The sequence below is a fragment of the Ovis aries genome, chromosome 5, assembly GCF_016772045.2.
Source record: "Ovis aries strain OAR_USU_Benz2616 breed Rambouillet chromosome 5, ARS-UI_Ramb_v3.0, whole genome shotgun sequence".
Taxonomy (NCBI): Eukaryota; Metazoa; Chordata; class Mammalia; order Artiodactyla; family Bovidae; genus Ovis; species Ovis aries.
The window spans coordinates 84620880-84645890 of NC_056058.1; the positions used below are offsets into that span (position 1 = coordinate 84620880).

General features: G+C 35.5%; 1 protein-coding gene across 3 annotated transcripts in view; it reads left to right on the plus strand.

The window, feature by feature from the left end:
• Positions 1-25011, plus strand: part of RASA1 (RAS p21 protein activator 1) — a 109147-nt gene that overhangs the window by 67579 nt on the left and 16557 nt on the right. For all 3 annotated transcript variants that reach the window (XM_060415988.1, XM_015096185.3, XM_060415989.1), the window contains 11 exons: positions 6663-6783; positions 7385-7541; positions 12400-12487; positions 15509-15586; positions 17333-17490; positions 17986-18062; positions 19369-19541; positions 19930-20089; positions 21570-21712; positions 23202-23317; positions 24018-24104. In XM_060415988.1, the coding sequence (XP_060271971.1) occupies positions 6663-6783; positions 7385-7541; positions 12400-12487; positions 15509-15586; positions 17333-17490; positions 17986-18062; positions 19369-19541; positions 19930-20089; positions 21570-21712; positions 23202-23317; positions 24018-24104 (1358 nt within the window). The remainder of the gene's footprint in view (positions 1-6662; positions 6784-7384; positions 7542-12399; positions 12488-15508; positions 15587-17332; positions 17491-17985; positions 18063-19368; positions 19542-19929; positions 20090-21569; positions 21713-23201; positions 23318-24017; positions 24105-25011) is intronic.

The window sequence follows — 25011 nt, forward strand, 5'->3', positions numbered from 1 at the left end:
AGACATACATTGTGTCTTATTCTTGTGTCACTGTTTCACAGCTGAACAAACTTCCAAGTATTGTCATTTGCAAAAGTGCCTATAATGCTTTCAGTACTTCAGAAATAACTGATGCTGATTACAGAGCAATTTGATTACTTCATAGAAACCATTAAATGCTGTTTGAAGTCAATTATTTTGGATCTGGAGTAAAAGTAGTTTACAGAAAAATTTGAGAGTCATAACACCTGTCCTTCTCAGAAGGATTCTAACTGTTAGAGAACCCAAAGTCTAGTAATGTCCTTTCATTATTGTAAAAGTGATTAGCTAACAGAATCAGTTCATTCTCCCTAAGGTTACCCTGCATACCCCTACTCAGGGTAAGATGCTGAAAGAGAAAGTCTTTTTCTTGGTGGAACTAACACTTCCTGAGACAGATACTAGAAGAAAGGAGGAGCCCTTTGAACACTATTTTAGACACCATGTCTTACATGTGTTAATTTATTTAACTTTTTAAACAATTTGAGGTTGATTCTGTAATTACGCCCATTTTACAGATAGGAAAAATGGGACCAGAGAAGGTAAGTAAATTACTTAAGGCATCAAGTCATCCTTGACTCTTCTTTTTGTCTCTTATACTCTGTATTTAAACTGTCAGGATCGTCATGCCACCTCTGCCTTTAAAGTATATATAGAATTTAACCATCACCAGAAATATTTTGGGCCTGGAGTAAAAGTATCTTCCAATAGAAGTTTGAGAAATGCCAACACTTAGCTATCTTTCCCAGCAGGATTCTAACTATTAGAGAATATCATCTCTTTGTTTCTACCTCCTTCTGCTCCCAACTGCCCTTTAAAACTGTACCACAGTCAGGGATCCATTTAAAATGTGAGTCAGACCATTTCACGCCTCTGTTTGATACTAAGAGGTGGTCTTTTTCATGCAGAGTAAAAGCCAGAGTCCCTGCAGTAGCGTGCAGGACCCTAGTGCAGTGTCCCGTGGTCCTCTAAACTCTTCCTACCATCCTTCTCTGTCACTCATCTCCACTCACACTGGCTTCTCTGCTGTTAAAAAGAAAATATGTCAGGATCTTTGCTGCATTAGGATTTTTGCTACAGCTGTTCACTCTGCCCAAAATGACTTTCCCTCAAATATCCACTCGCCTCATTCTTTTTCTTCTTTCAAATTTTGCTTAGGTATTAGCTTCACAATTGAGACCTACTGGTACATATTATTTATTGCTGCTACTTGCCCTACCCTGTAGAGCACTTACCGTCTATTAACATACAATTCAGTTTTCTTATTCACTATGTTTATTATCTCTTTCCATCTTTGGAATGTTAAGTTCCTTGAGGGTAAGGATCTTTGATTTATTCACTGATGTATCTCAAGAACTGGCACTAAAAGAACTTTTATTGAATTCATTTATCAAATGAGTTTTCTTAGCTATTCCCTGAGAAAAGGATTTACAACTGAAGTAGGAGCCTGCACACCTAACCTGTGTGCAAAAACTTGCTTCAGTGGTTGTTAGACTCTCACCAATCAGATAATCTGCTTCCCTTTGGGAGGAATGTATGAGACTTCCTTCTCCAGAACTTTGTAGAAAGAGTAGGCTGAGAAGCCTTCCCTCCTGTCATCTAGTAACTTACCAACACTTGGAACATGAAGTGGTGTCCCTGCCTGTAGTGTCTTCTAATGTAGGTGTTGTATATCAGTTGACCAGCCTTTATGTTAAATAGGAAAGATTTATATAATCCTGAATTCAGGTATTTAAATCCAAATGTCAGTGTTGTAATGTCTTACATGAGGGAGTGAAAGTGGCTCAGTCGTGTCCGACTCTTTGTGACCCCAAGGACTGTAGCCTGCCAGCCTTCTCTGTTCATGAAATTCTCCAAGCAAGAATACTGGAGTGGGTTGCCATTCCCTTCTTCAGGGGATCTACCTGACCCAGGGATCGAACCTGGGTCTCCTGCATAGCAGGCAGTCTTAACTGACTGAGCCACCAGGTAGACTACAAATATGCCCCATTCTGTACTGAAGAGTAAATATTATCACTACTGTGATAAAAATTGATAAGTACAAATATATACAACTAGGGACACAGTCATCACTATTTATCATCTGGGTGCAGTGTATCTTAAAAAAATTTTTTCTTGGTCATTTTCTGAATAATTTGAAGTAGTAAGAATGAAGGTTTAGTACAAAAAACTTTATTAGAAATTTAATAAGAATTTAAATGTCAGTTCAGTCACTCAGTCGTGTCCGACTCTCTGCGACCCCATGAATCGCAGCACGCCAGGCCTCCCTGTCCATCACCAACTCCCGGAGTTCATTCACTCACGTCCATCGAGTCAATGATGCCATCCAGCCATCTCTTCCTCAGTCGTCCCCTTCTCCTCCTGCCCCCAATCCCTCCCAGCATCAGAGTCTTTTCCAATGAGTCAACTCTTGACATGAGGTGGCCAAAGTACTGGAGTTTCAGCTTTAGCATCAGTCCTTCCAAAGAAATCCCAGGGCTGATCTCCTTTAGAATGGACTAGTTGGATCTCCTTGCAGTCCAAGGGACTCTCAAGAGTCTTCTCCAACACCACAGTTCAAAAGCATCAATTCTTCAGTACTCAGCCTTCTTCACAGTCCGACTCTCACATCCATACATGACCACAGGTAAAAACCATAGCCTTGACTAGATGGACCTTAGTTGGCAAAGTAATGTCTTTGTTTTTGAATATGCTATCGGGTTGGTCATAACTTTTCATCCAAGGAGTAAGTGTCTTTTAATTTCATGGCTGCAGTCACCATCTGCAGTGATTTTGGAGCCCCAAAATATAAAGTCTGACAGTGTTTCCACTGTTTCCCCATCTATTTCCCATGAAGTGATGGGACCGGATACCATGATCTTTGTTTTCTGAATGTTGAGCTTTAAGCCAGCTTTTTCACTCTATCGCTTTCATCAAGAGGCTTTTTAGTTCCTCTTCACTTTCTGCCATAAGGACGATGTCATCTGCATATCTGAGGTTATTGATATTTCTCCCGGCAGTCTTGATTCCAGCTTGTGTTTCTTCCAGTCCAGTGTTTCTCATAATGTACTATGCATATATTTCCTTGGTTATAAAGGCTTGTTCCTGAAATAGAAGGCAGCTAACTGTTATCCACTGTCTTGTACGGACCTGAATCATATCTATCTTGTAAACCCTAATTTCAGATACAGCTTCTGTAATAGTTCTTGCTTATAATTCCTCTGGTTCTTTTCACATTTTTACTGTCAAAATGCATTACTGATTCTAGATTTTAAATATATTTCAGCTGCGTTCTAGTTTGATTCTTTCTTGTTCTTGCAACATTAGCTGTAATACTTTGGAAAACTTTGTTTCATAATTTTGTTGGATAGTACAGTCTTCTATACTCTTTAAATATATTTTTAGGTTTATAAACATCAATTAGAATGATCAGTATGGTGAATTTTTACATTTCTACATTATATGTTTCCTTCCAGTAACCTTTAAATGTGAAATACCTTTGTCCATTTATAAGCCATATGAGTAAATCTTGATGGAAATTATAAAAGTTTTAAGAATCCTCATTTTCTGTTAGGAAACAGGTTTATCTAGATTTCTTGTCACAAATTATTGCATGATGTCCTTTCTATTGAATCACTAACTAGATGAGTGCACCATATTTCCTTTATTTCCCTAGAAATACAATATTTTCTCAGTACATTCTTGAGTTTGAGACAATTCATCAAGGATATTACCATATCAAGAATTATAGTCTGAAACTTTGCTTATCAAAATCAATTTTATCATCATAGTTAGTAGGTCACAGAGTATTGATGTTGCTTTGCTTTCATCATCTGATTCCTTTTATAATTGTCAAACATCTTTTCACTTTTTTCTTTTTGCTAATATGGGCAGAAAATTAAGAATTCTGAATTTTTATTTGCACTCAGTGAAAACTAATAAACAGATAACAAAGATGGCCTTTTATATTTTTTGAAAGATGCTGCAGTAGTTGGCAACAAAGTAAAAAGTGCCAAAGGTGATGCAGTAAAATTGATTTATTTCACTGTTGCATCAGCCTCTAGGCCAAAGGTTGGCAGACTTTTCTGTAAAGGACCAGATACTAAATATTTTAGATTTTGTGGGCCATTCAGTCTTTGTCTCAGTTACTTAAACTTTGCCTTTGTAGTGAAGCAACAACACAGAGTATGTAAAACAATGACCGTGGCTGTGTTCCAGTAAAACTCTACGTCCAAACACAGGCACTGGGCTAGATTTGGTCTGTGGGCCATGGTTTGCCATTCTCTTCAGCCTACTTGAGTATAATTGTTGAGTCATGATGAAATGGTTCCTACGATGATAAAATAGCAGAGTGTTTCAAGATGTAGGAAAAAAGAGGATTCATGAAAATTCTATAACGTATCTTAGATATAAAATGGTCAGCCAGATCCATGAATCTCTAAGAAAAAGTCATAAAATATTAATTCTTGCTGCTCAAACAAGAAACTAAAAACTAAAATTGGGTCCATTGGACTAAATGGTAATATTGAAGATTGACTTCTTTGGGGAAGATCATTATAAAGGCACTTATATCTTTATATTCTTCCTGACATCCTAATTCTTTTATTATAGGGGGTTGTGGGGATTTAGCAGTTAAGATACATGCCTTCCTATAGTTCAGTGTCATATAAAACCATGCAATAAACCCCACAGGATTATGGGAAAGGTGGAGTTACGGGTACAACACTGAAAAGCATCATCAGTGACACATAAAGATAAACTAGTAACAATTAGCAGAGTTTTTATATGTGCTAAATAGGTAAGAAATATTTAAATACTAGGTTGTTGCAAATGTATTCACGGGTTTGGACCATGAATTTTAAATCATTATAGCTAGGCTCAAATACATCTTTATTAATCAAAGTAGGAACCATTACAATCAACACATTTTTGCCACTGAGAAATAAGTTTGTTTATTCCTGTAGCATTAAAACCATACTTCAGGATTCAATAAACTCTTAGAGAGCATTTTCTGCATCCTGATGGTTGTGGAAGTGTTTTCCCTGCAAAAGTTGTCAGAGATGCTTGAAGACGTGGTAGTCATTTGGTGAGAGGTCAGGTGAATATGGTGAATCAGGCAAAACTTAACAGCCAAATTTGTTCAACTGTTGAAGTGTTGGTTGTGAAATGTGCAGTTGGGCATTCTCGTGGAGAAGAATTGGGCCCTTTCTGTTGACCAAAGTCAGCTGTAGGCATTGCAGTTTTTGGTGCAGCTCATCAAATTGCTGAGCACAGTTCTCAGATGTAATGTTTTTGCCAGGATACAGAAAGCTGTAGTAGGTCAGACCAGCAGCAGACAACCAAACACTGACCATGACTGCTTTTTGGTGCAAGTTTGACTCGGGAAGTATTTTGGAGCTTCTCACTCCAGCCACTGAGCTGACTGTATAAAATCCACTTTTTGTTGCACATCAGATAGAGAAATGGTTCACTGTCATGTAGAAGAAGAGATGACACTTCAAAATGATTTTTTTTTGAGTTTTGATCAGCTTATGAGGCACCCACTTAATGAAGATTTTTCACCTTTCCCAATTTGCTTCAAATGCCAAATACTGTAGAATGACTGACACAAATTCTTAAGCAACTTCTTGGGTAGTTGTAAGAGGATCAGCTTTGATGATTGCTCTCAGTTGGTCGTTGTCAATTTACAATGGCCGGCCACTATGCTCTTCATCTTCAAGGCCTACTCTGCAAAACCTCTTGAACCACCACTGCACTGTATGTTCATGTTCCTGGGCCAAATGTGTTGTTTATGTTGAGAGTTATCTCCGCTGCTTTACGATGCATTTGAACTCGAATAAAAAAATCACTCGAATTTGTTTTTTGTCTTAACATCATTTCCACAGTCTAAAAGCTAAACAGCAAGTAATAAGTCATTGGCAGAAAAGCATAAAGCGAGAAGTATGCATTAAAATGATGTATAACATAACCACATTTATTTAAGAATGTATTCCAAAATCAGATGGCAGAGTTCAACAATGCAAAAACAGCAGTTACTTTCGCATCAAGTAGTACAATAAATAAGGCACTTTACCTTGAAAAAGGCCTGAAGTTTTCTTGTGGAAGAGGCCATCAGAAGGGTTGTAAATAGTGGGAAGTGTTAAAAAGGAGGACTATCTGAAATCAGACACGTTAGGACGCCAGATGTGGCTGGATGGATATGGCTTATAACACTCAGTGAATCTGTGCAGGCCGGTAGGCTTTTGGGATGTATTTTGCATATTCCCAGGCATCTCATTTCAGCTGGGTGCAGCTTTCTGCACTCACTTAGAGTTTCTTGAGGATGTAATTGTGCATAAGCAAACATGAATTTGCTTTATGCTCAGATTGGTCCAAATCTATCAGTTATGCTGGGACAAATACATGTTTTCAAAACAGTGTTGCTATAAAGCACACAAAAAACTGTATTTTAAAAAATAGTTCTTGAGAAATGGTAAGGACACCTTTTTGAAAATTTCTTTGGAAAGCAGAATCTCTTAATATATATGTTACATTATTTTAGATTTTGGTATTATTTTTTAATGTCTAGACAGGCACAATCTGGTTTTTAAGTCGGTAGTTTAGTAGATTTTACTTCATTCCCATCAAGAAGTCATGAAATAATTTTAATATTTTTGAAAATTCAGGATCAAGAACAAGTACTCAATGATGCAGTGGATGGCAAGGAAATTTATAATACAATTCGTCGTAAAACAAAGGATGCCTTTTATAAAAATATTGTTAAAAAAGGTTATCTTCTAAAAAAAGGTAAGTGTAAACTTTTAAGACTAAAGATTCAGCTTCTTAATAGAAACATTGTGAGTACTGGGCATAAATCTTATCATTGAGATATGAATTTAACAAGTTGGCATCTGATTCTTGGTCCCCTGGTCACCTGTCCATAACTTTTTTTAAGCGAAAATTCATATTGACTTTTATCACATTCATGGTATTGAAGTTTCTAGCTTATATATTTGCCTCAGTTTGGCATTAAGAAATGTGGGGGATGAGGGGTGCATGACTAGCAGAAGAGATTTTTTTCCCTTATGACCAGAAAAGAATTAATGCTAAGTGAGAATTTTAATGATTTATTGTAATGAAATCTCTAAATACACTGTTTAGGTACCCTTGTCACTTACCTTGTGATTCATTAAAACAAGGAATATAACAAAATATTTTTCTACAGATAGATTACAGACATTTTCTCATTTTATAAGGATTGGTATTACTGAAGCTTTGGGAATAAAAATTGAAATATGAAATATATTTGACTTTTTTTAAGCAATGACCATTTTTATGATTTTACTATCAGTGACGTTATAGTTCATTATTTGGCTAAGGGAAAACAATTTGTTTTTTTTTTTAACAGGAAAGGGAAAAAGGTGGAAAAATTTATATTTTATCTTAGAGGGCAGTGATGCCCAACTTATTTATTTTGAAAGTGAAAAACGGGCTACAAAACCAAAAGGATTAATAGATCTCAGCGTGTGTTCTGTCTATGTTGTTCATGAAAGTCTCTTTGGCAGGTAAGAAATTGGTTTCCTATATATTTTTGGAATTGTTTTAATAATAAAATAGTATGTTCAGATCATTTCAAAGCAAACCAATTCTGAGAGCCTGAAAATCATCTGAAAATGTGACATTTACTTTCTAGGATAATTTTTGTTTTTCTCTTTTAGACTAATTATGCATAAAATTCTACTTCCACTATATCACATAGAAATCTATGGATCTTTTGTATAAAGACTTACTCTGTATGCAGTGTGTTGCCCTGCACTTACTGCCAGTCTTTCAAATGACTTTGATTCTTTTCGCCTTTCTCCTACTTTATCATTCTTGGTTAACTCAATGCATCTGATAGTACTAGATCACTCAGTTGTACTATATTAACTTGATTCCTAAGAAAGCTGTAGTATAAAAACAATTATTTCAATAGAAAAGAGGAGAGAGTATTTCAGATTTGAAATTAAAACTTTTTTTCTTACATTAATGTCACAGTTTTTAAGAAAATAAATAGAAGTAAATCCTGAACATCACAAGGCAAATTCAGCACTTAATTCCATCTAGATTTTTTAACAAGGGCCTTTCTTTACCTTTCACCATCAGTATTATTAATAAACCTATTTGACCACTTAAAGATTGACTGATGGACTATCTGTTATGAATCCTTTCTAGAGTGTTTTTGGGTATATTTAGCAAGCAATTTTATTACGTATTGCTATGAGGGCTTCCCAGGTGGCATCAGTGGTAAAGAATTTGCCTCTCAATGCAGGAGACACAAGTGATGCTGGTTCGCTTCCTAGGTCAGGAAGATCCCCTGGAGAAGGAAATGGCAATCTACTCCAGTATTCTTGCTTGAAAATCCCATGGACAGGGGAGCCTGGTGGGCGAACAATCCATGGGGATGGCAAACAGTCAGATATGACTGGGTGACTGAGTAAGGCACACAGGCACGATGAAGAAAACACAGATAATTACAACACATTTTTAACAATCTATTTTCTGCTGCAGGATGGCATTTCTACTAGGTAACTTCAGTTTTTCCTATTTAAGTTGGGAAAGCGTCAAGAGAAATACCTGTAGAGCATACAAGCTTGTCATTTTTTCCAAATTGTGTTTAGGAGATCACATTAGTATTATTTGAAATTTAACAGTGCCTCTTTTAAGTGGTCGAATAGGTTTGGGAGATGCTGAATTGGACAAATAATTTTCCACACAGCGGGACATTTTGAAGTTGTAGCCCAAGTTTGTATTGTGAATCATCACGAGTGAATCAACATGAAATACTATGAATCATCATGAAATGCTATGTGAATCATCATAAAATACTATGAAGTATTTCATGAATTCATTTAACCCTGATACTCTTGCTTGATACCCAGCCCCAAACACTTCTTAATATCTCTTGAAAACAGCTGTCCAAAAAAACAGACAAATCTGGGTAAGACAGGAGTTAAGATTTTTTTCCCCTCACTTAACAATATGAGAAACTTGGCCTTCAGATGTAGTAGGATCAGACCTCTGGCTTCCTCTCAATCTTGCTACTCTACCTTACTTTGTGTATACTAGGTTTTTCTCACGGAGCCACTTCTTCATGAGAGCAAAGGTGGCAAACAGTGCCAGAGAAAGGAGCAGTGACCATTTCCTCCAGTAACTACTGAAAATCCTGAGACTACACTATTTGTTGTGTTATCAAATAGATAGTCATTGTATATTTCTTGCTTTGTGTAAGCATAGAGCCCAGTATACTGACTTACCTTGAGCATTTGGGTGGAGTCTAATGCGAAAGTTCTACCAGCAGTAGAGATGACTGCTATGCACACCCAGCCTGTGGTGTAGGAATGCTGGTCAGCACTGCCCTTCAGCTGTTGGCTCCAGTGCTTTAGTTGTGTAGCTGTGCAATTTTTCCAGTATTATTGAGATGTCTCTAATATTCCTGTTTCTTTATATTAAACTTCTGACTTTTAATACTGCTTTACTTTAAATATTAACTGTTTCAGAAGCACAAGTCGAAAGACATTTCAGTCATACAGAGTTATTGCTGTACTGAATATTTACATGGGAGTTTTGTACTTGTATCTTTTCTTAGGCTGAATCTTTTACTGTGGCAGTACTTATTGTTTTATCTGTTTAAGAAGGATGTTTTTGATGGATATTACATTTTAGGTTTGGTGATTATTTTCTTTTAGCCTTGTCTCTACTTTTAGCCTTAGTCTCTACTTTCCAAAATTTTCTCATTCTAATTGTTTTCTCTTTTAGAGATTAAGGATATATTTTTTTTTCTTCAAGGTGTATACTTATTTCATCTTTCTCTGGAAGCTTTGAGATCTTTCCTTATCTTAGATCTTCAAAGGTTAAATCAATATGTGCCTACTGTAAAAAAAAAAAAACTTTTAGAAATTTATGGTGTTTGTAAAGCTTCTTTATTCTTAAGACCTGATGTCTCCTGTCGGTTTTGAACAGTTCTCTGTTAGTGTCTGTTTAAACAGCCCTGCTGCCATGCTCACTTGAATCTTCTGGAATTCATGTTGCATGTTATAGACCATCCACTACATCCCATGTGTCTTTTAAACAGTTTCCTCTATGTTTTTCATAATTTTTTTTCCTTTCTGTGCTTCAGGTTGGATATTTTCTTCTGATTTGTCTTTCAGTTCACTATTCTTCTGTAGTTAAATGCATTTGTTGAGGTTTTAATTTTATTTATTACATTTGCCACTTTATAATTTCCACTTGAGTCGTCTTGTATATTTCTAGTTATCTAACAAAATTCTTTTTTTAACCTTTTTCAAAGAATTTTAATTACTATGAAAAATATTTGAAAGTTGTATCTGTCCTCAACATCTGTGTTATATGTAGGTCTTTCTCATTTGTTTTTCTTTCAGCTGTTCAGACATTTGATCCTGATTCCTGTGATGTCAGCTTATGTTTGACTAAATAGTGGATATAGTATGTGACAAACTGCAGAAGCTATACATAATGTTATTGCGTCCAGAGAGGACTGTTCTGCCAGATAAGTTAGAGTAGGGGTAGTTCCAGTTGATTCCTAGGCAGATCAATATGAAGTTTTGGTGAAGGCTATTTTATCTCTGATTTGCTCTTAATTCTGAAACCATAGCCCTTCAGGGTTCTCAACAGAAAGCCTCCTCATCTAAAGGCCCTGAACTCATTTGTCTCTCCCCACACTGTGAAACTCTGAATGTGCCTTGTGAGCTTCTTAGCCTCTTAGATGCTTTCTACTTATCGCCTCAGCTTCCTGCCCTTAACAGTTTAGGAACTGGCAAATACCTTGAAAAGAACAGTTGTGGAGAATGTCAGTCTCACCTCATTATATCTTGGTCCCTCAAGTCTTAGCCACCTCATTGTTCTCCAGTGACTTCATACAGTTGTATTTTGTTTAGTTTATATTTTATCCATCCAGGAGGGTTAGTCTGGTACAAACCACTTTCAGAATCAGAAGTTTTCAATTGACATATTCCACTGTTTTATGGTATCCTTAAAGCATTGAAGACATGGTTTTTTATCTTTAATCCATATGTTAAGCTTGTACTCTGGGTATTTTGCTATGACCTTCTAACACCAAGGTCTAAGATATTTCTTTGGTGAAAGCAAGAAATACAAATAACACTTAATAAATTTCAAAAGTTTGAAGGTCCTTTTAAACTTTCAAATCTAATTGGAAAAACAACACGTCTTCAAAAAATATGTTAACTACTAATATTGTATTTACTTGTCAAGTAAATTATATGCAGTGTAGAAGAGTTGACTCATTGGAAAAGACTTTGATGCTGGGAGGGATTGGGGGCAGGAGGAGAAGGGGACGACAGAGGATGAGATGGCTGGAAGGCATCACTGACTTGATGGACATGAGTCTGAGTGAACTCCAGGAGTTGGTGATGGACAGGGAGGCCTGGCGTGCTGCGATTCATGGGGTCGCAAAGAATTGGACACGACTGAGCAACTGAACTGAACTGATAGGAAGAACAGAACTAATATTTATTGTACGCTACTATTAGGTCATTCGGAGAAGGCAATGGCACCCCACTCCAGTACTCTTGCCTAGAAAATCCCATGTATGGAGGAGCCTGGAAGGCTGAAGTCCATGGGGTTGCTGAGGGTCGGACTGGACTGAGCGACTTCACTTTCACTTTTCACTTTCATGCACTGGAGAAGGAAATGGCCACCCACTCCAGTGTTCTTGCCTGGGGAATCCGGGGGATGGGAGAGCCTGGTGGGCTGCCATCTATGGGGTCACTCAGAGTCGGACACAACTGAAGTGACTTAGCAGCAGCATTAGGTCATTTGATCCTCAAAATAAGCTTGTTGATATTTCCATTTTAACAGATGAAAAATGGCCAGTTTTTTAAAAACATTTTAAAGTTATAAAGAAGAAAATTAAAATTACCCATAATCTATTGAGAGATAGCCATTAAGAACATTTTGGGTGTAAAAAATCCCAAATGTCTAGTTTTTTCTCAGTACATAGAAATGTATATTATATATCATCCTTAAGCTGCAAGTTTAGTAACATTTTATTTGTTTTAAAGTCTTTAGATTAGCTATATGCAATTCTAGCACTTCTGCTTCAATTTTCTTTTAACTTTTCAATTTTCTTATAACTTTTCTATTTTAAAATAATTTACATAGTACTTTGAAATGTTTTTAAACTTTGATAGATTTCAGTAGTACAGACAGAAAGCTTTCTAAAATATATGCAGCTGACATATTCTTTTTAGTAATTTAGTACAGTGGATTATTTCTCTAATGAATTGTTAATTTTGTATAAATTATATAATTATATTGATTTTTTTTTCTAAAGTTGGTATAAGTGCTGTAATCAGTACATTTTGTTGAACTTCCTAATAACTTTTTGTTTGTATTTTAAAGGCCAAACTGTTTCCAGATAGTGGTTCAGCACTTCAGTGAAGAACATTACATCTTCTACTTTGCAGGAGAAACTCCAGAACAGGCAGAGGTAAGTTAAATGTTTTTTCAACTACTATAAACCTTTATTCAGTCCATATTTTCTTAACTAGAATAGAAAACTAATGCACTTAAGGTGATAAAAAAAGATGCCTGGAATCGAATCATCTTTTATTTTAAGCAATAAGAACTTTCATGTGTAAAAAAATTTTTGAAAGAAATAGTGAAGGGTTATTGGGAAAATTTCATTCTAAATTAACCTTAAAATACTCTTATGATGTTTGGGTCAACTGAGAATGCTCATTTAAAATCTTCTCTGAAGAAAGGCTGTGGATATTCTCAGTACACTCATAAAGGTAAGTCAGTTAGTTTTGCTAATAAGCGTTGGCTATTCTTCACTGGTTGAACTCTGTATCTAAAAATAGAAATTGTCATCACAAGGAAAAATTTGAGGAATTTTTCTGTTTTTCTAAGTCTAGATATAATGTTTTCTTTCAGTATTAGCCATTGATCCAGGTGCAGTGCCTTTATTAAAACTTTTATTAAATTTTAAGTAATGTGAAGAAATGTTTTTAAAGATCTCCTTTTAAAAATACATTGATTTTTCTGAACCACAATATTTCTGGGGTGTTAAGTGGTATTTTGTAGATATATGGCTGTATTTTCTTCTGCTGATTCTCTGTGGAAGGAACCTGAAAGTAGTTTAGAGGTGAAAGAAAGAATGTGACTTTATTGAAAAAAGAAGATAATTTGCCAATTCTGGATATGAGACAGACGCTTTTAGAACTCTGGGTCCTGGCTTGGGCTCCTGATTCATAAATTATGAAGATATGTTTGGCTGTAGAATAAACTTGATGAATGAGCCATTGTGTTTTATGGCTCATAATTGCATATAATTTTTCATGTCATGAAAAAAATATCACAATTGAATACTCATTGTTAGCTTGTAATACACATAAAACCTTGTTTCATGGGTGAACAAAGTGAAATATTAGTCTGACTCTTTGTGACCCCATGGACTGTAGCCCACCGGGCCCCTCTGTCCCTGGGATTCTCCAGGAACAATACTGGGGTGAGTATTCATGACCTTCTCCAGGGGATCTTCCAAATCCAAGGATCAAACCTGGGTCTCCTGCATTGCAGGCAGATCCTTTACCATTTGAGGATGGGTCAGTTCAGTCAGTTCAGTCGCTCAGTCATGTCTGACGCTTTGTGACCCCATGAATCGCAGCACGCCAGGCCTCCCTGTCCATCACGAACTCCTGGAGTTCACTCAGACTCATGTCCATCGAGTCAGTGATGCCTTCCAGCCATCTCATCCTCTGTCGTCCCCTTCTCCTCCTGCCCCCAATCCCTCCCAGCATCAAAGTCTTTTCCAATGAGTCAACTCTTTGCATGAGGTGGCCAAAGTACTGGGGTTTCAGCTTCAGCATCATTCCCTTCAAAGAAATCCCAGGGTTGATCTCCTTCAGAATGGACTGGTTGGATTGCCTTGCAGTCCACGGGACTCTCAAGAGTCTTCTACAACACCACAGTTCACAAGCAATTCTTAGGCGCTCAGCCTTCTTCACAGTCCAACTCTCACATCCATACGTGACTACTGGAAAAACCATAGCTTTGACTAGACGGACCTTAGTCGGCAAAGTAATGTCTAGGTTGCTTTTGAATATGCTGTCTAGGTTGGTCATAACTTTTCTTCTAAGAAGTAAGTGCCTTTTAATTTCATGGCTGCAGTCACCATCTGCAGTGATTTGGGAGCCCCCCAAAATAAAGTCTGACACTGTTTCCACTGTTTCCCCATCTACTTCCCATGAAGTGATGGGACTGGATGCCATGCATGATCTTCGTTTTCTGAATGTTGAGCTTTAAGCCAACTTTTTCACACTCCTCTTTCACTTTCATCAAGAGGCTCTTTATTTATCCCTAATTTGCAAAAATAGGGCTCATAATATTTCGGTAACTTTGACATATTTTTTAATCGTTAGAAATTGAGTTAGGATACTCAAGTTTAAGTTTCTTTCCTATCTTTCAGTTATTTTATCATGTTCTCTCTTTCTAAAGATTGTGTTACACACCTTGATGACGTTTCAGTATGTTTTGGGTATCTCACATAATGTATAAATAGAACATTTTCTTATTTATCTATACTCTTTTCCATATTTCGTGTTTTCATATACCTCTTAAAGTCCAAAAATGCCACTGGTATTCCAAAATTTTGTTACTTTGGTGACCTGTAGGATCTCTGGTTATTGTCTTCCCTCTTTTTTTAATTTAAATTTATTTATTTTAATTGGAGGCTAATTACTTTACAATATTGTATTGGTTTCTCTTTATAAAAGCTATGGTAATTGACTTAGTCTTAAATTTGCCTATTAAAAGACATACTTAAACACTGACAGAATTCAGATTCATTGAAGTAGCCAACACACTGAAGACATAATTGAGTGAAGCAATAGTACAGAGCTTACTAGAAACATGTATGCCAAACATGTTTATAATTTATAAACCTAAAATTATTCTCTCCTTTCTCCAGTGTAGTAGGGTATTAAACATTTGAGAATATATCTGCAACTTAGTTTTAATATTAGGCTGCAATATTTTATATCTAACATTAATATTTGAAAGGCTTATAAATCACCCAGATCCCCTTATATGTTTCATGGTCTAAGGTAAAGATTAGAAAACTAGTCATCAAATCAATGATCACATCATCAGTTGGTTTTGTAGTCAGCATTCCTTTCACAAAATGTATCAAGTTAAATTCTGCCTTAGGGTGCCTCAACTGCTTAACTACATATATATCTATTTTTTGGCTAATAAACAATCACTCATTGACACTTAGGATTAGTTTAGACATTCTGCAATAATACAATCTATTTTGCAGAAATTATTATAATTTTTTTGGTCACTGTTTTACTTTGTGGGATAGCATATATTTAAAGTGCAGGATATTCTTGAGTGTAGAGAAGAAAAGAACTATTGAATTTTGAGGAAGAACCCAAATTGATGACTGGAAACTGCATAAACTGTTATATAGTATATTTCTTTGAAATGCTGTTATTCTTTTTCCTAGGATTGGATGAAAGGTCTGCAGGCATTTTGCAACTTAAGGAAAAGTAGTCCAGGGACATCTAATAAACGCCTGCGTCAGGTGAAATTTTATTTTCTTTGATTTGTGATTGTCACAGATTTGTGATTGTGTTTTGCTTTATCACTTTGCTCTTTATTTCTCGGAACTATTTTGGGCAACATTTTAAATACTTTAGATTTCTTAAGAGAGGTTAATCTTTTTCAGGCATTTTAAAGCCATGCTCCCACTTGGCTTCAGCAGCAGGAGAAATAGTTATTTCTTTATGAAGAAGAATATTCTTATATCCTTGCTGGGTTGTTGTTTAGTTGCTAAGTTGTGTCTGACTCTTATGACCCCATGGACTCTAGCCCACCAGGCTTCTCTATCCATGAGATTTCCCAGGCAGGAATATTGGAGTGGTTGCCATTTTCTTCTCCGGGAGATCTTCCTGACCCAGGGATTGAACCCACATTTCCTTCATTGCAGGCAGACTTTACTGCCTTATATAGGGTACTTGGTCCCTAATGCCATCTGTTGAATACATACCAGGGACTTTTTTCTTCTACTTAAAGTTCCAATACCAAGTCAACAACAGAAACTATTGTTTGGCACTATTATTCTTTTCTTCAAAAAATTATTTTGGTCTGTGTTAAAAAAGAACTAAAAGTGCTCATTGAAAAAAAATCATCTGACTGAAAGTACTAATCCTGGTAACTTTAGTGTTTTTTATAGTAATTGCTTTTGAAACCTATTATGTAACTTACAGGTAGTATCCTATCTTTTTTGAAACCTTAACATGTCCTGCATGTTCATTTATGGAGAGTAAAGCTAGGCTTTCTCTTTTTTTTCTAGGTATGTAAAGTCAACTGTATACCTTCTATTTCTTTGCTTTTTTCTTCTAGTTATCCCCAGATAATTGAAAAAAAGTTAAGTAAATTTAACATTCTTGGAGTTTTGAGGAAAGCATAGTATAGTATTTATTGACTAAAGTAACTCTTGTTGTATTAATACTTATGGGAACTTCCAGTAAGCTAGGTGAATTTAACCAAGAAGTGGATGAATGATTATTTTTAGATGACTCTAAATTTAGTGTTCCCTGTAGCCAGGAGTCTGATAATCTCCCCAGGGACATATATGTGCCAGCTTTTCCACTTGGGCTTTTATACATATCATTTCTAATCTTTACAACAACTTGCAGTGTAGACTTTATCCTAAGTTGACATTTGAGGAAGTAGAGGTGCATAGAAATTGATTTGTGCAAGGCCATACAAATAGCAGTTGGCAAGAGGGAAAGAGAACCTGATACTAGAATTTTGCAATCAGAATCTAAATTCTGGCATCAAAACTGAAAAATGGCTTCTTTGGATCTGTATCCTTTTCTGTAAAATGAGAAGGTAGAATCAGTATTTTTAAATTATTTTCTAGCTGTGGAACTCTATATAGAAATAAAAACTTCCAGAGGAGCACTATATAGTATGTTAGATTTTGCTTTGGGAGGTGACAGTTATTTACTTAAATTAATAAAGAATCCTCTTCTCAACTTTATTTCCTCTGAATCATGGTTTTATAGTAAAAAAGGTATATTTCATTATTTTTATAGTACTGTAATTGGAATAATAACTTGTAAAATACAATTTTTTTAAAGTGAGAATTTGCTGAGTGCTTGAATGTTGCATTGTATGTCACTTAAAAAGGAAAACATAACTGAAAGTCATGTTCCGTTAAAAAGAGGGGGGATAAGTCACTACTTTGGGTTTTTATAATTGCCTTTGAAACCTAATGTGTAATTCTTGAAATCTGGGGTAATACTTTTTGTGTTTTTTTTAGGTCAGCAGTCTTGTTTTACATATTGAAGAAGCCCATAAACTCCCAGTAAAACATTTTACTAATCCATATTGTAACATCTACCTGAATAGCGTCCAGGTAGCAAAAACTCATGCAAGGGAAGGGCAAAACCCTGTATGGTCAGAAGAGTTTGTCTTTGAGTAAGTCTTATTTTCTCATTACATTAGATGATTTTCTTTTCCCATAATGCATTTTCTTTTTTTTTTTTTTCCTTTTAACTCTGTATCTAAACCAGTCAGAACAAGGTGCCAGGCTCAGGCATTTTAATAGTACCTATATTTGTTTTCTATCTTATCTGTTCACTTTTGTTAGTAAAGTGCTATGTCCATGGTTTTTCACCTAGTTATTCAGTGACAAATCCAAAAGCATTTACTAACATACACATACAAAATATTTATGAGGGTTTCCACAATTTACTTGGGGAAGTTAAAGATGTTAGAAAAGTGTAGTTTGTCTGTATTCTTGTATACCAAATGATAAACCTGTTTTGAATCTAGTTTTAAATCTACCACTTTGAACTGGGTTAGTAGCAGAAATAAAAATAGGGAGCTTATTCGATACTGGAGACAAAAGAATTAGATAGTGTGATGCCAGGACATTTTCTTAATTCTTTTTCTCCCCACATGCTTCTTTAGTGATCTTCCTCCTGACATCAACAGATTTGAAATAACTCTTAGTAATAAAACGAAGAAAAGCAAAGATCCTGATATCTGTAAGTTAATACAGAAATTTATTTCTAAAGTAAAAAAGTATGTTTTATATACTTTGGAAATTCATAATGAAGTAGAGTCTAAAATGGAAATTATAACGGTATGTAAATAGTGTTAACTTGAGATTGCTTTTTGTACACATGAAAGTATTAGTTGTTGAGAATGTGTCCAAAAAAGAATAAGGACCAAAATGGCAAAATTGCATATACTATAATCTTAAGCCCTCAAGATTAAAGTAGTGTCTGTTCACCCTCCTCATCCAATGAACAACAAGAAAAAGAAATAGTGACAGTGGTCATCTTCCTGTGATGCTTCCTTACCCCTTCTTCCTACTTTTTAGGTTTCTCCTACTCTCCTATCCTTTGCATGGACATGAAAAAAAGCACTCTTTTAAATTTTTTTCTTTAAAACACTGTTCACTTGTAGTGTCAGTCCGTGTCTCAGCAGCATACTTTTCGCAGCCAATTTTGGAAACAGGTGACAGAGTGATTTAGCAATTCACACCAGAGTGAATTAGGTTAATCCTTAAATATCTTCTTAAAAACCAGGCTTACAAAGAAAAAAAAAGTGATATGTTAACGGAATCAAAGCCTGAATGTTTTTCTATATTCTGTAGTTTCTGTACTGTTTTAAATGGTTAACATTTTATAGTGGTTCCCATTATTTTTAAGATAAAATCTAACCCCCTAGTAATGAAACAGAACCCTTTCCTGACCTACTCCTTCTCATTCTTAATCTTCTGTATATCCTTCTCTCCAGCTGCACCAGCCTTCTTATAGCTTGTAAATTATCCATGGATTTTAAAACCATCCACCATACCTTGTGTTCAGACTGTGTGCACACTGCCTTTTTTTCTCTACCTTTCTACTTAGTTACACCTCCAGATCCTGTTATAAGTCAGCTTAATGGATATCTGTTTGGAATGGATGTTTAAAACTTCACGGGCTGAATTACAAATTGTTTCTCTGTACTTCATTAGCATTAATAACTTTATAGCACTTACCACAGGGTACCATAATTGATTTCTTGCCTCCTTGGTTATACGGTGGTCTCCATGCATGTCAGAGACCATGTATTAATCATGTCTGTATTCTACATCCTTGCCTATCAGAGAGTCTGGCACATAGTAGGCATTCAGTGAATGAATGAAGTAAGCATTAAGTGTTAAAATTTGTGGTATTACTTAAAAGTCCTTTAATGAAAAGCGTTTAACACTATAGAGAAGACATAACATTAGGAAAATTTGTGGGACTGATTAGTGTCATCTTCTGAGATCGATAGTAATCATTTGATGTTTTTCTGTCAAAGTATTTATGCGCTGCCAGTTGAGCCGGTTACAGAAGGGGCATGCCACAGATGAATGGTTTTTGCTCAGCTCCCATATACCATTGAAAGGTATTGAACCAGGAACTCTGCGTGTCCGAGCACGATATTGTATGGAAAAGATCATGCCAGAGGAAGAGTACAGCGAATTTAAAGAGGTATGTAAGTTATTTACCAGACTATTTTTAAAAGCATTAAGAGAAATAGTTAACTTTTAATGAAAGGTCTGTTGAGTTAAATATGATAATTTCATAGTTTAGTGGCACAGTGACAGAGAAGATTGAAAAGCTGTGCAGCAGTATGACATTGGTATTAAGTCTATGAATATAAAGGCTACAATCTCATTCTGTTTTTAATACATGTATTCACTAGAACATATTGCTAAATTGAGAATGTATCGAGCCCATCTCTCTCATGTCTCCTGCATTGGCAGGTGGGTTCTTTACCACTGGTGCTGCCTGGGAAGCTCATAGAACATATTTTCTGTTAATCTGAGAATGCTCCATGTTGTATACTTTCAGCAACCTTTCTCGATGTCTTTTTTAGCTTATACTGCAAAAGGAACTTCATGTAGTCTACGCTTTATCACATGTATGTGGACAGGACCGAACACTACTTGCTAGCATTCTACTGAAGATTTTTCTTCATGAAAAGCTTGAATCATTGTTGTTATGCACACTAAATGACAGAGAAATAAGCATGGAAGGTACAGTATGGATGTGTTAGTGTGATACTTTTAAAAACTGGGTTAACGATTCAGTTCAGTCACTCAGTCGTGTCCAACTCCTTGTGACCCCATGGACTGGAGCCTGCCAGGCCTCCCTGTCCATCGCCAACTCCCGGAGTTTACCCAAACTCATGTCCATTGAGTCAGTGATGCCATCCAGCCATCTCATCCTCTGCTGTCCCCTTCTCCTCCTGTCTTCAGTCTTTCCAGCATCAGGGTCTTTTCCAATGAGTCAATTCTTCGCCAAAGTGGCCAAAGTATTGGAGTATCAGCTTCAGCATCAGTCCTTTCCATGAATATTCAGGACTGATTTCCTTTAGAATGGGCAGGTTGGATGTTGTCCAAGGGATTCTCAAGAGTCTGCTCCAATACCACAGTTCAGAAGCATCAATTCTTTGGTGCTCATCTTTCTTTTATAATCAAATATATATGGACTTTATCTTAACATTAAATAATTAAATCATCTTACAAAGGAAGTTACTCAGTTTTTCCTTCATTAAAAAATTAGTTGGAGTGTCAGTTCTGATTCTTATGCTGGCTAATATAGGAAGCAGGGGGTTATTTATATTTAATACAGGTTTCTGTCATGGCAAATGAGTATTAGAAACAATAAGAAAGTGACTTCCATGTCCAGATCATTGGTTCAAGTGTGTCTGATTATTAACAATAGTTTGGTATACTTACCATGTTGTTTATTTTTTTTTTTGCTTATAAATTCACTGCACAAAAGTTGGGTGTCAGCTACATTTTATTTCTAGCGTCTATATAGATAGGTAGTTCCTAGGCAGCTGGACACATTGTACTTTGTAACCACCTGTAAATACATCAGAATAACCCATTTCCAGCCAGCACTTTGACTCACACAATACTTGCTTCTAGGTTCCCCAGGTATTAATAAATTGTAGAATCTAGAACTATTTCCTCCTACTCATAGAAAATACAAAAATGTAAAGTGGTGGTACATACTTTATACTGAGATTGTTTTCTTTCAATATTTGTGTTTTTTAGAATTTTATTAAAAGTTATTAATGGCTATATGTTAGACCACTAAGTTAATCTATACAGGGATTTTATGTTATATGCTTGTTTGGAAATCAACTCATATTTTTCAGTGTGGGCTCAGTGGAAAGCAAGGCTGGATTCCGGTCCTAGTTTTGTCACTGTTTGGCTCTTTAGTCTTACTGATAAGTCATATAACTGTCTGAAGCCTTTGTGTTCAGATAAACATGGCAGTGTGAATCCTTTCTGTTTATGATCTTATGAAGTAATAGAAGTCTTTTGAAGAGTTAAGTTTATAGAAATACAGGACATCATTATATTCAGTAATACTGCATGCGGATAAATATGCTTAAATGGCTATAAGTGGTTAAGGAAAACAAAGAATTGAGTTAATTTCCAGTTTGATTCATAATAGTACAATCCTTTACAAATAATCTTATAATATTAAATATTTATGTAGATGAAGCCACTACCCTATTTCGAGCCACAACACTTGCGAGCACCTTGATGGAACAGTATATGAAAGCCACTGCTACACAATTTGTTCATCACGCTTTAAAAGACTCTATCTTAAAGATAATGGAAAGCAAGCAGTCTTGTGAGGTGAGTAATGTTGTATTTTAGCAAAGAGCATATTTTAATAGGTAATACTTTATAGCTAACTTTAAGGAAAATGTATTAGCTGTCTGAAACTGTTCATCAGAGCAGTTATACCTTTTGTAATACAAGTAGAAAAATGTTACGCAAAACAGACTTCAAAAGATGTAATTTATTTGGGGATTAAAAACCTCAAATTGTGCCAGAAATACATGAAAGTACTTTTATCATAAAGTGTATACTACTTTCAGAAAGTGTGTATGACGTAAACTGAAGTTTTTGTTAAGAGAGTTCTCTTGTGTAAGTTCTAAGTAATATCTAGGTTTGTCCTTGGGTTTTTTTTTTTTTTTGGTGTCAGGGAGGTGGGTGGTAGGAATGGCAGAGGTATCCCTTTAAAAGCAAATAAAAAACATCCTTTTAGGATTAATTGTTAAAGGCTTCAGGCTTCCCTGGTGGCTCAGATGGTAAAGAATCTGCCTGCAATGCAGGAGACCTGAGTTTGATCCCAGGGTTGGGAATGTAAACTCATAACAAACCATTAAGAAAAAGAGTAGAATCTCATTTATGTGACTATTTTATCATTTTATTTTGAAGGTAGAGGAACTACAGGATAATATTTTTTCGGTCTGATACAGAACAAAGGAATTGCTTTTGATAATGTACACTGGGATCAGTCAAGATGTTAATTCTGCACTAAGTTGTCAATTTTTACTTATTAACTCAGAGGATAAATTGATAATATAGTATTGCAGACCTGGACTGATACCATAGTTAGCCTAAGTATAAAGGATAGAGACATGCAGCAAGTCTGCAGAAAGTCTCTGGATGTTGAATCCAGGCTAAGGTATTTAGATTCCCATAGATACATCTACTCCATTGATTCTAGACAAGAATTCTTAACATATCAAAAGTTGCTATCAAGTTCATGATGCTGCCACTGAGGCATCTGGTATTTTATCAGTCATTTGAAAAGTCTTATTGATAAAAACTTTTCTAGTAAGTTTTTTCCTCACATAAATTTAGAATTAAGATAGGTTTTATAATATACAGTGATCTTTCTTCCCAGTTAAAATACTCCAATATATCTATGAATATGTGGCCACTTAAATGGGGTTTTTGTGTTGTAGTTGGGAATATTATGTTTAAAATAGTCTAATACAGTTTTGTGTGCCTGTAAAGTCTATGGTAAATGTGGTAAATGAATAAAAGGAAATTTTATTGATTAGTATTAACCCCAAGGCAGCTGAAAATTGTTGAATAATCATTGCTTGCTCTTCAGTTGAGTAGTTGGGAATTAACAGTAATAAGCCCATTAGGAGTTCCATAGAGTAAACTACTTGAAATTCCCATTTATCCCCACCACCAACACCAAAAGACTAATACAGATTGAAAAATGGAAAAATAGAGAACTTTGCAAACAACTGTTTGATTACCTTGATTGATTTGCATTTATTATTGCCAAAATGCATTTATATTGATTTATTCCTTCTCTCAGTTAAGTCCATCAAAGTTAGAAAAAAATGAAGATGTGAACACTAATTTAGCACACCTATTGAACATACTTTCAGAGCTTGTGGAGAAAATATTCATGGCTTCAGAAATACTTCCACCGTAAGTGGTGAAATTTTAATTTGACAAGAAATTGTATATTGCCTTTTTAAAATCTGTATTTATAAAAACATGTGTAAGCTTTTCCACTATCCTGATGTTATACTTTGAAAAAGCAGAGTTTTTCATTTTTACCCGATGAATTGTGTTTAAGGAAAAAGTGACTTGAAGAAACCAAAGTGAAATATTTGCATTAAAATAAATCATGTTTTTATACAGGCCAGTATGTATGGTTTATCTAGTAACTTGGGGGATGAATAGAGGCTTATAGTCTCAGATTTGACATCATGAAACATATGTATCTCTCCTATCTATAGTTGAATATCTTCCTCAGTATGTACACAAGATAAGTTACTTGGTATTTGATTAGTGGCTTCCACTGTTAGTGAAATCACTTATTCAAGACAGAAGTTAACTTACATTAAAATCTGCCTCCATTCTAATATCTTTTCATTCTTTTCATTAATATAGAAGTAATCTGAAAATGATAGGGTTTCCTCCATAGTAGATATAAAGAACTGGCTAAATGAACTGACGAAAACCTAAGTTTCCCTTATCCTTTGCTAAATATTATTACTTGTAGCAGAGTACTTTTTTTGGGAAAAAGGCTAGTTGCATTTAAAAATGTCATAAGCTTTAGACTGCAATGAGATCAGTATTTTCATTTGCTTTCTGTATTGAGATGATTGTGTTATTTTGGCAGGACACTGAGGTATATTTATGGGTGTTTACAGAAATCTGTTCAGTACAAGTGGCCTACAAATACCACCATGAGAACAAGAGTTGTTAGGTAAGGCTTATTAATTGATTTGTTAAATCATTTTAATAGCCTGCACCAACAGTCAAGTGGCTAAGTGTGGAAATGTAAAGACTAACAGTATATAGTATACAATTAAAAACCTTTTTTCTTTGAATTTTATGTCAGACACTGTTGAGTATTTTCTAAATTCAGATAACTCCTAAACGTTAACTTACTGTGGTTTTTTTTTTTTTTTTTTGAAGTTACTATGAAATACTTAGGTAGCTACCGTTTTGCATTTTCTAAAAACCTGAACATTCACTGATAGTCAATTAAACTATTTGGGAAGGTCTTTTTTTTGTTTGTTTTTAAACCATACAAAATGAGGTTAAAAGTTATATAACCAACAAAAATCTGTAGCTAACATCATATAGTACCCTTCATACACACACATACACATTCATGCATATATGTGCATCGTTGTTGTTTAGTCAGAGTCATGTCCAACTTTTTTGCAATCCCATGGACTGTAGCCCACCAGGCTCCTCTCCGTGGGATTCTCCAGCAAGAATACTGGAGTGGGTTGCCATTTCCTTCTCCAGGGGATCTTCCTGGCCCAAGACCTAACCTGAGTCTCCTGCATTGGCAGGCAGTCTTTACTGCAGAGCCACCAGGGAAGCCCATTTATGTGTATACATACATAGAAAAGGAGAGAGAAACAAGAGGTAGAAGAAGAGGGAGCAGGGAGACTAAGATCAGTTCATGTGTCTCTAGGAAAAGCAATAATTGAACCATACAGATAATGATTAATTGATTTGTAACAGTCTGTGTCTTGGTGCTCGTCTCCTGCCAGTCTATAGTTCTGAAGCTGTCGCAGTGTGTTAGTTGTGCAGTAATTAGAAGGAATTGCTCTGTCAAGTCATATCATTTTTTAGCTTATATAGGAGGACTTCGGTAT